Genomic DNA, 10,000 nt, shown 5'->3' with positions numbered 1-10,000 from the left:
TAGCGTGCGTGGGTGTGAGGGAGCGAACCGTGCATGCGTGTGTGTGTGTGTGTGTGTGTGTGTGTGTGTGTTCTCGTTCTGGGTCTCATTAAGGTTAATCTGATCACCCATGTTGGAAAGATTGACCCAGAAGCAAAACATTTTCAGAGCTTTACCTGAACCAGATGGAAGCAAATGAACCTACTTTAGGGAAGCTTAGTGCTCTAATACAGCAGGCCTGCTGGAGATCGGGCTGCACTCTCTGCTGTTGATTTGGTTTTGCTGGAAGTTTCTCTGACAGAAATATCCTACAAGAATCCAGCTGTCCCAAAGTAGAAGCCATCAAAACAAAATTGGTTTGTCAGTCACACCTGAATACTTTAACTGAGCTGTCCTTTTTGGAATGCCAGAATAAACATATGAGATTCCATTATCACATTACTATAATCTACATACTGTATATAAATGTGTGATGCTATGAATACCCAATAACCTTAGGTGCTTGTGTCCTGGTATGGATGTGTCCATGTGTGTGTGTGTGTGTGTGTGTGTGTGTATGTGTGTGTGTGCGGACGTGTGCGGACGTAGCTCCTCTGCCGGAGCGCACCATTCTAAACATCTAAGCGCACACCCGTCGTAACTGCCGCCGTAAATGCAGTAATGTGCAGAAAGATATTGTGGCGATTAGTTTGGACAATGTGTCTGGTTTCAACAATCAAAGTTGCCTTCAAACAAGCACTCCAAAGTGGAAGAGTCTACCGCCAGCAATGGCGTCCCTCCGACCCAACCCCAGAACACCTGTTGGGCAGCAGGGAGACTCGAAAGGACTTCTCTGACTGGGTGCAGCCCCTGAACGAGCAACAGTGGTCGGACTTTCAAGTCCAGGAGAGAGTTTACCGGAGCAGTTTGGCAGACCGGAGCCGCCATGCTGACACCTACGTTTCATCGGGGGATCCGAGAGGCTGGCTCCGTCTCATTTCCCTCAATGGAATGTTCTTCGGGAACGGCGTATTTACACCTGAGAATCACTGTGACAGACACCCGCTCGGCTTCCCCCTCCTGAGGTATGTCGCACGGGTTCCACAGCAAACAGGAGGGCGGACTCGGAGTTCCTAACTTTGAGTGGACTTGTGTGGCAAAACTGGTTGTTGGCTCAGCACTACTGTAACGGACTGTTTCCATAATGTCAAAATGCACTGTTAATATTTATGTCCTTTAGATATTGTACATGTGGACATAAATAAAGCATTTAAAATGTGTGTGTATGTGTGTGTGTGTGTGTGTGTGTGTGTGTGTGTGTGTATGTGTGTGTGTGTGTGTGTGTGTGTGTGTGTGTATGTGTGTGTGTGTGTGTGTGTGTGTGTATGTGTGTGTGTGTGTGTATGTGTGTGTGTGTGTGTGTGTGTGTGTCTATGACAGGGTGACAGCCCAGCGGAGTGTGGAGGATGCTGAGGAGACTGAGAGGGCTCATCGGCGGAGGGCCAGGGAGATGCAGCAGGGAGAGGGGGCCTACTCTGGCCCCTCCAGCCCCACCACCCCCACCAGCCCCTCCACCCCCTCCAGCCCCTCCAGGCCCCCACAGGCTGATGGGCTCCCAGCTAGGGACACACTGTAAGGACATCTCAATAATATATGCCATTTAGGTGACTTTCTTTTCCTTTTTCCCCCCTTTTTTTTTAGGGCATTTCTGCTTTTATTGGAGTAGAGACAGTAGAGGTTGACAGGAAGGATGGGTGAGAGAGAGGAGGGATGACATACAAGATATGTCGAGGGTCGGATTGAACAAGGAACCTTGAGATGATACGATATGCGCATTAGTGTGGTACACGAAGCGCCCCTAGCTGACGCTTTTATCCAATAGCAGTGAGTGCATACGTGTTTCAGTACTGTATGGTCCCAGTGGGACCACTGAGACTAACCTAGGTTAACACATGTTATATTTCTTTATTTTCCAAAGGTAGAGGTTTCCACTGAGGGGTCAGATGTTTTCCTTCACACCAACGGTTGAAGTTGCACAGTAAAACATTTTCACTCGACTTTTACAGCTCCAATTAACTGGCACCACAGTTGCCAGAACGTAACAGTTTTTTATTTATTTATTTATTTATTACTGTTGGCTCCTCTGTTGTACGGTCTAGCAGTGTTGTTGGGTCAAGTAGGCCTACAGACTGTGCTGAGTTGTTTTACAGTAAGATGTGATTACAAGAAATTACTATAATGAAATGTATGAAATGACATAATATTATGTTAGTATAGTATAGTACAACGCAATGCAGTCTGCTGGACAGCCACATTTTACAGTGTAGGTTTGGGGGTTGTGTGATCTGATGCAGTGGTTCAGATAAGACAGTTCTAAAGTTCTAATGTGGCAGTTGTAGCTGTTTTTCTCAAGTCACACCTGAACTGCTAACTAACTGACTGAGGTCTTAATGGAACTGATTGTGGAATAAGAACCAAGCATCAAATGACCATGACCATGTCATTAACATACTCTAATTAAGTGTGCTAGGTTCACTTGCCATTGCTTTCAGATTTGCTGTGTCAGTGTTGATCTCTTTATGCTCAAGACAATGAGGGCCTAAAAGACAACAAGTCTCTCCCTTAGGAGGGTATTTTGCTGATGACAGACTGAACATTGCTAACCTACTGTATTAAATGCCTTCTCGTGCAGTTCTGCTTCTAACATTTATTACGTTCCAAAATGTAGCCTTACTAACAGTACGAATATGTATTTCAATCTTATTTTTTCTGACAGTACAGCGTCATACAATACGCAATGCAAAACTATAAATTCTAAGTTCCTATGGTTACTATTATGCGTTTTTGATGACATATTCACTATTTGGAGCTAGGATAATGAAGCTCCATTTATGGAAAAGCTAAAAGCATTTGGACAGGGCCAGGTCGTTTTAGAACAGGTGCAGGGGTGTGTGGAGTCGTTGGAAAATGCTGTGCAAACAGGGAAAGAAATACTTGTTTGTGGAGCAGAAAAGCACTTGAGCTTTTACAAGAGAACCAATAATGGAAGTCTTTGGCTTTGTGTACAAAGCCTGTGTCTTGGATATTCAATTCAATTGAATACAGTTTTTATTAGGGAGTGGGATGTTCTAATGGTACTGTACCATATCGCATGTTGTAATGGAGAACCAACAGAGGGGATAGAGGAGGAAAGAAAAAGGAGAGAGAGAGGAGGAGGAAAGAAAAGAGAGCAACAGGCAAGCAGGCAGGAAACTATGGGATGCAGGCATCAGTGCCGTTCAGTTGACAGTGAGGTCAGGCAGTTAGTGTTTCCATGGCCACCATGTCCGTTTCTATGACGCCAAATACTCTGGGGTCTGGCTCACACCTGTTATCTGGATAAGCCCCCTGGCATCCACACACACACACGCGCACGCACACACACACACACACACACACACACACACACACACACACACACACACACACACAGCCCTTGACTTCCCCCCTCTTCAGTTCAACTAGGTGGTGCAAATATTGAATAGAATAGGATACTGAATACAATACAAACAACGATTCTTAAGATAAGCCCTGATGCTGGGCCGTGTTATCGACCGCTCTGGGTGAGGTTGCCCAAATGACCCAGGACCAGTCTACTCTCCCCAAATCCTAACCTTCACCATTCAAGGGAAAAAGCTATCAGCCACAAGAGGGACCTTCCCCTGTTTCATTATGGCTGATGCTAACTCTGTCATTAGGTGTGAGAGCGACCTGAAGCCAGGGAGCCGGTTGGCTTTTGAGGAGGACGAGGGTTTCAGTGACTGGACTCAGAGGTTGGAGAAACGCAAGCAGCGCCACCTAGAGGAACAGGGGGCCCGAGAGGATCAGCGGCCCACTTCGAATGAAACTTCCAGAACTAGCCATAAAACTGCCGCGTCTGCACCCCAACATGAGCGGGAGGAAGAGGAGGAGGAGGAGGAGGAGGTGTGGGAGAGAAGGATGAACAACTTGACACAAAGGGCTTCCAGCAGAGTAACAGATGATAAGGTAGTTGTACTGGGGGGTATTCCATAAAGAGAGTGTAGAAAATTCTAGTATGTGACAGCCACTGGTGAAACCGGATACAAGTCGTCAACCAATCATATTTGTTCAGACTTTTATTCAGAAGTTTTAAAATAAATGTCAGCGTTGTTGAAAATCAATGACACACTCGCTAGTCAAGCCAAAACATTGCAATGCAACGGATTCGGTGAGTAATCTCCACTACTACCTAGTTAGTGTAGAGTAGTGGGGATTACTCACCGAATCCATTGCATTGCAATGTTTTGGCTTGACTAGCGAGTGTGTCATTTATTTTCAACATTGTTGAAATGTATTAAAAATGTTCAGAATAAAAGTCTGAACATTTTGATTGGTTGGCAACTTGTTCCCGGTTTCACCAGCTGTCACCCGCCCAATGCTGTCACATTTTTGTTGAGTTGATTCAAGATCTGACTGAAGTTAGCTCGCTTACTCATTGATGCCACTTCATGGTATACCCGCCAGATGTCCCTGACTGACATCCCTAAGTCACCTGTGCACAAACACAAACTGCTCATCTTTTATGCTAGAGTGTTTACCTACCACTTTGCCTATGTCAGGGCAACGGTCTCTAGTGTGTGCTAAGTGCAATGACGTTTTTATATCAATAGGGAACAGAAAAGAAGAAAGAGGTGAAGATCTCCTACACCTCGAAAGTCTTCATGCCTCAGGAAATGAGACACATGAACAGCAACGGGCATGCAGCTGGAATGGAGAGGACATCATATCTAGTTGCAGGAAAAATGAGCCCAAGGTTAGAATCAGAAATAGCAGTAGCTTATCAATGTATGACTGGCCTCTTTGTTTATATGAACTATTATATTTAAGAAAGAATATGCTATTTTTATTTCAGTATACAGTACTCTGCCTTGTGTAAGTAATGCTAATGGGACAGTGAAGCATTTTGTTTTCTTCCACTCCACTTTTAGTTTAAGGTATTTGTGTACATTTTGGTTTCACCATTCAGAAATTACAACAGTTTTTATGCTAACTTGCATATAAGATATGCTAACTTTATCACTAACAGTTTCTAGATTGAGAAAGAGGGGATTTTTTAGGAAGGGTAACTTCTGCTATGCATCTCAGTACCATCTCTCAGCTCTTACCTCATAGTGAGGTAGAAGACATGACATGATCAGTAAATGTTTCAACTTCCTGTAATGTAGCTCAACATCCTTCCTGAGTGTAGTTTAGCCTGATAAAGTCAGCAACCATAGTGTGTAAAATACAGAAACATGGCAGGGCGAAGGAGATCATCATCCTCTTCCTCTTACACCAGACTCAGGTAAACTTTTGAATTAATAAAATAACTGATAAGATTATTATTTTTCTAAGTTAAGAAACGCTGATATGTCAACGTTGGGGGTAGTGGGGGCTTAGTGGATAGCGAGTTGGGACTGGTGATCAGTAGATCATGGACACCACCACTAGTGTGCCCTTGAGTTCAATTAAATTATTCCACGGAGTCTGTCCCTGTAATCTCTAATTGTAAGTCGCTTTGGATAAAACAAGTGTCTGCTAAATGGTTAAAAGGTAATTAGGTTTAGTTTTCTTCTACTCCCAGTCGCAGTGGCAGCCTGGCCGACCAGCCGGAGGAGGTGGATGGGGAGGTGACGGAGGCCTTCCACGAGACGGAGCAGCGGCTGGAGAGGTTCAGACGCAGCCATGCAGAGAAGGAGAGCCAGGAGCTGGAGGAACTGAGGCTGAGGCAGACGCAGGAGCAGCAGGAGCTGGGGGAGCTCAACCTCAGGAGGGAGGAGAGACGCAGGGTCAGGGAGGAGGAGGAGTGCAGGAGGGAGGAGGAGGGGCAGCGCAGACAGGCCCAAGAGGAGGTGAGACCACCTGGAAAGATGGTTTACTGTGTGTGTGTTTGTGTGTGTGTGTGTGTGTGTGTGTGTGTGTGTGTGTGTGTGTGTGTGTGTGTGTGTGAGTGTGTGTGTGCGTGTGTGTGTGTGCTGGTGTAGCCTAATGGTGTTTCTACATGTCCAGACCGAGCGACAGAGGATGAGAGAGGAGATAGAGAGAAGGAGGACGGAGGCCACAGAGAGGAGGATGAAGAGCCTCAGTATCTCCAGCAACGAAGGAGATGAGCCTCAAAGCCCGTTTAGTCCCATGAGCCCAGCCTTCAAGGTACTTCTGAAGTCTCAATACTAAACCACACCCTCATTCTCCTATAGTAGTCAACTAATCTCAAATATACCGTAATCTTTCGACATATCAGACCTGAGTCAAATACATACTCTCTGTCAAACATTTGAAAGTACTTCAGATGTGCTTGATTTAGCTTTTGGTTTGCAGTTTAGTTTTGTAACTATTGCATTTGTTCCATTGTAGTAGACAAATGTATTCAAAGCACAGCTCTTGTATTTGGCATGTGTGTGGCAGGTAATCCTTAGCCTAGCTGAAGCTAGATCACTGAGTTACAGTGAGTACTGCACACGGCGGGTCTAGGAACCCACTTCTCCTCACTCTAATTAACTCCCATATTAAGCCCATAATTTGAGCCAGCTTCTGAGTGAGCGCATTAATTAGTTCGCAAATATAATGCTTTTGGGCGAGGCATCTCGTTCCTTGCTCCTTTCGTTGGAGCAAATAAGAGATGTGACGGTTATTACGATAAACATCTCACGTCTTCCTGTAAAAGACACGAGATAAACGATACAGGCGGTACACCAACCGGGATAACACAACACTATGCCCTTTCATTAACGACTCACCGTGCCAGCAACTTCAAACGGCTTACCTAGACCCTGATGTCATGTGCAGAGAGAAGTCAGTCGCGTGCTCTAGGCTAGGGAATCCTGCCACTTTATGAATCATGTTCATCATGAAAGTGTTGTCTGTTCCACCATGCTCCATGTCATTCCACCAGAAACTTCTAATTCAGTTTTACCCAGTAAGTCCTACATTAGGCTACCTATGTGTGTCGGGGGAAATAACTGTGGTGGCTGTGTTTGCACTGTGATGTGAGCATGAAAGTGAGATATATGAAATGCTATTCTATGAGCCTGGTGAGTCCACTAAGTGTGGAATACTAACTCTATAATGAGGAACCAAGCAATAAGGCAAATCTTTGAGGCACTTGTGTCAGAGTAAAAAAAAAAAAAAAAAAGTGACTGTTGAGCTATCTTATCTGTTTTTCATTTGGTGTTGGCACTCCCTCTCACTTCCTGCATGCCATGTTGACACATCCTTGCTTTCCTCACTTTTCTGTGGTGTAAAAATAGTGAAGAAAATGCTTGTCATGTTTCCTGTGTTGATGTATCTAGCAGGTTTGTGCTGTGCTACAGTATGCGTAACTGCATGTGGTTAGTTTGCACCTTTTTTGCTTGCACTCCCCCGATCTGCTTCATGGGTTGGCTAGCTGGTAAATGCCAAGGTTAGGAAAGAAGCATGCCACGCTCGTGTCTGAAAGCTAAATGATTTGTGTGTATTGTGCAACTTTACTAATGTCAGTATAACTAATGAGCCACAAAGGCTACATGTAACACATTGTATTAAATTGTAGTACACACTTCTAAAACAGTGTTTTTAGTTTTTTTTACAGATTTATTGGACAAATACATTTAATTGAATATGGTATATATATAAGTATAGAATTTCGACCAATCACAAACTTGCTACTTGGAATTATACACGCTTGTAACGTATGTTTACATGCACGTTAATAATCAGATTTTACCCGTCATGTAAACACCTCCCAGCGACACCTCCCACAACTTAGTGTATGCACCATTTGCATGGAATATTTTTTTTTGCAGACCATGTACAGTCAACAACTTAATCAACGTATTGTCTTATTAGGTGTCAGGGAAATAATCAGAGTATTATGTCCATGTAAATATCATTGACATTTGACAGTGACATTGACATTGATGTCATCAAAGTGCATCAGTCCACTTCAATCCACTAAAGTGTGTACACAGCGGTGTTCTGTGCTCCTTGTCTTGTCCTGCTGTCAGTGTGCTTCCCTGTGTGCCTTACTGTGCGTGTGTCCTACAGAACGAGCCGGAGGAGAGAGTGACAGCTGATAGTACCTGCACGGTGAGTCTCACCCTCAGGGGGTAGCTCTGGGGTCAGAGGTCATGGAGGGGTTACTGGTGAGACACAGAGGTTGTGTTCTTCTCTGTGTGGTCGTAATGTGACACTTCGCCTGCTGTCTGTCTTTCTGTTTGATGTCTCGCTACTCTTCAAAGAGACCTCTCCTGTTTCATCCTTCATCACTCCGAAGACCTTTATAGAGCAGCTTGACGTAGCCTGAGGGTAGTCTCTGTGTTAATCCCCTGTGCTCTATGAGGCCACCATGCCTTAGTACCAATCCAGCGTTCCTTTGTCTCTTTCCTCAGATTACTGAGAGGACAGAGTCCCTGAACCGCTCTCTGAAGAAGAGGTGAGTAGGTCTGAAGTCATTATGTGTGACACAGAGTGTAGTCTGTCATGAGAACACATCAAAGTCAGCAGAGAGGAAGAAAAGCTGTGTTCTAATTTGAGGAATGAATGGTTTCCTAACGGCAGAGCGGAAACTATACGGTCAAAGCGGCGTGAGACCGCATAAAACACATGTGACAGTGAAATAGAATAACAGGGATCTGACCAGCTCTGCTTCCTCTCCCTCTCTCTCTCTCTCTCTCTCTCTCTCTCTCTCTCTCTCTCTCTCTCTCTCTCTCTCTCTCTCTCTCCCCCCCCCCATCTCTCTCTCTCCCTCCATCCCCCTCTCTTTATTACATCCCGTCTCTGTCAGTAGTGATTTATAGGTGAGCTGAGTCAAGCCAGATGTATTGTAGCATCAGTGTTTTCTCTGGTCGGCTGGTGGAGATATGCACTCCTGGAAGCAACACGGCTCCTTTCTGTCTACCGCTATCACCGGCTGGCCACAATCACCGTTAACAGGATTCCCTGCTGTGTGCGGCTCAGTATTTAAAGGGATGCACAGGGAATGCAATAAAAAAGGCAGTTGTTGGGATAGCAGCTTTAAATCAGAGCTGGAAAAACGATGAGGACTTTTATTGTGGTGTTAGCATTTTTGCGCCCCTCGACCGCTGAGATATTTGTGAGTCAAAGTCAGTGAACGGGTCTTCACAGATGACCTCACCAGGTGTGATGGTGTTTCATTGCCCTAAATTTAACTTTTCCTTGTCAATATAAACTTGAAGAGAGAGAAGAGAAAAAAAGGCATATTGAAATAGGAGAGTTCAGTAGGGCTGTTATTCTGATGTTTGATGTATGTGATGAGGTCATTGTGTTTGGACTGGCGCAGGCATCAGCTGTCAGATGGAGCTGTTGCTGTAGCTGTGAACCTGCTGTGAGGGGGAGACTAATGGTACTCTATGAGACTAATGGTGCTCTATGGTGCTCTATGAGGTCAGGCAGGCTTTTTTGGAGTCTGGGATCTTAACTTGACCCTGGAGGGAGGCAGCCTTGCAGGCTCAGCAGTCACCTTGAGATATATAGCCTTGTAATGCTTTTATGTTGAATTGAGAAATGGGCATAGGGAGTGGAATATAGTAGTAGTAGTTTAGTAGTAGTAGAGGTCATTTATTTCAGTAATAGAAAAAATATATCAATAGGGCATTAAATGAAATGGAAAATAAAACAAAACAATTACAGAATAGGTGTAGGCTGAACCTACTCTTCTTACATGTCTTTTAAGAGGAAAAACAAAGCAAAAGAAAAAAGAAAAACATAAACAAAACAAAAAAGAAAGTTCAAACAATAATTATCATACTTTATCTATTTAGTTATCATCATTTAAAAACATTATTTTTAATTCAATATAAAAAATATGATGATAAATAAATATTATGTCTACTAATAGTTCAAAGAATTTAATTATGAAATGTAGGACCAATATGACACTTTTTAGCCATTCACTGAATAGCCCATTCGGTATGGTGTTTATATTTTATAGCATAGTAATAGCTGTTAAAATTAGCCAGATTATCTCTAGACTGTGTATCCTGATTGAATAATCACTGTTATGTTA

General features: G+C 44.0%; 1 protein-coding gene across 1 annotated transcript in view; it reads left to right on the top strand.

Annotated features, from left to right (window-relative positions):
* LOC308158106 (uncharacterized protein) overlaps positions 1-10,000 on the top strand; it is a 32,013-nt gene that overhangs the window by 7,371 nt on the left and 14,642 nt on the right. The window contains exons 2-8 of the mRNA XM_080531701.1: positions 1,399-1,590; positions 3,696-3,984; positions 4,629-4,771; positions 5,582-5,849; positions 6,007-6,147; positions 8,020-8,061; positions 8,364-8,407. Coding sequence (XP_080387827.1) covers positions 1,399-1,590; positions 3,696-3,984; positions 4,629-4,771; positions 5,582-5,849; positions 6,007-6,147; positions 8,020-8,061; positions 8,364-8,407 — 1,119 coding nt within the window. The remainder of the gene's footprint in view (positions 1-1,398; positions 1,591-3,695; positions 3,985-4,628; positions 4,772-5,581; positions 5,850-6,006; positions 6,148-8,019; positions 8,062-8,363; positions 8,408-10,000) is intronic.

This window comes from Nansenia antarctica (assembly GCF_963989245.1).
Source record: "Nansenia antarctica genome assembly, chromosome: 5".
Taxonomy (NCBI): Eukaryota; Metazoa; Chordata; class Actinopteri; order Argentiniformes; family Microstomatidae; genus Nansenia; species Nansenia antarctica.
The sequence above is the reverse complement of the archived record's forward strand: the minus strand, read 5'-3'. Positions and strand labels throughout refer to the sequence as shown.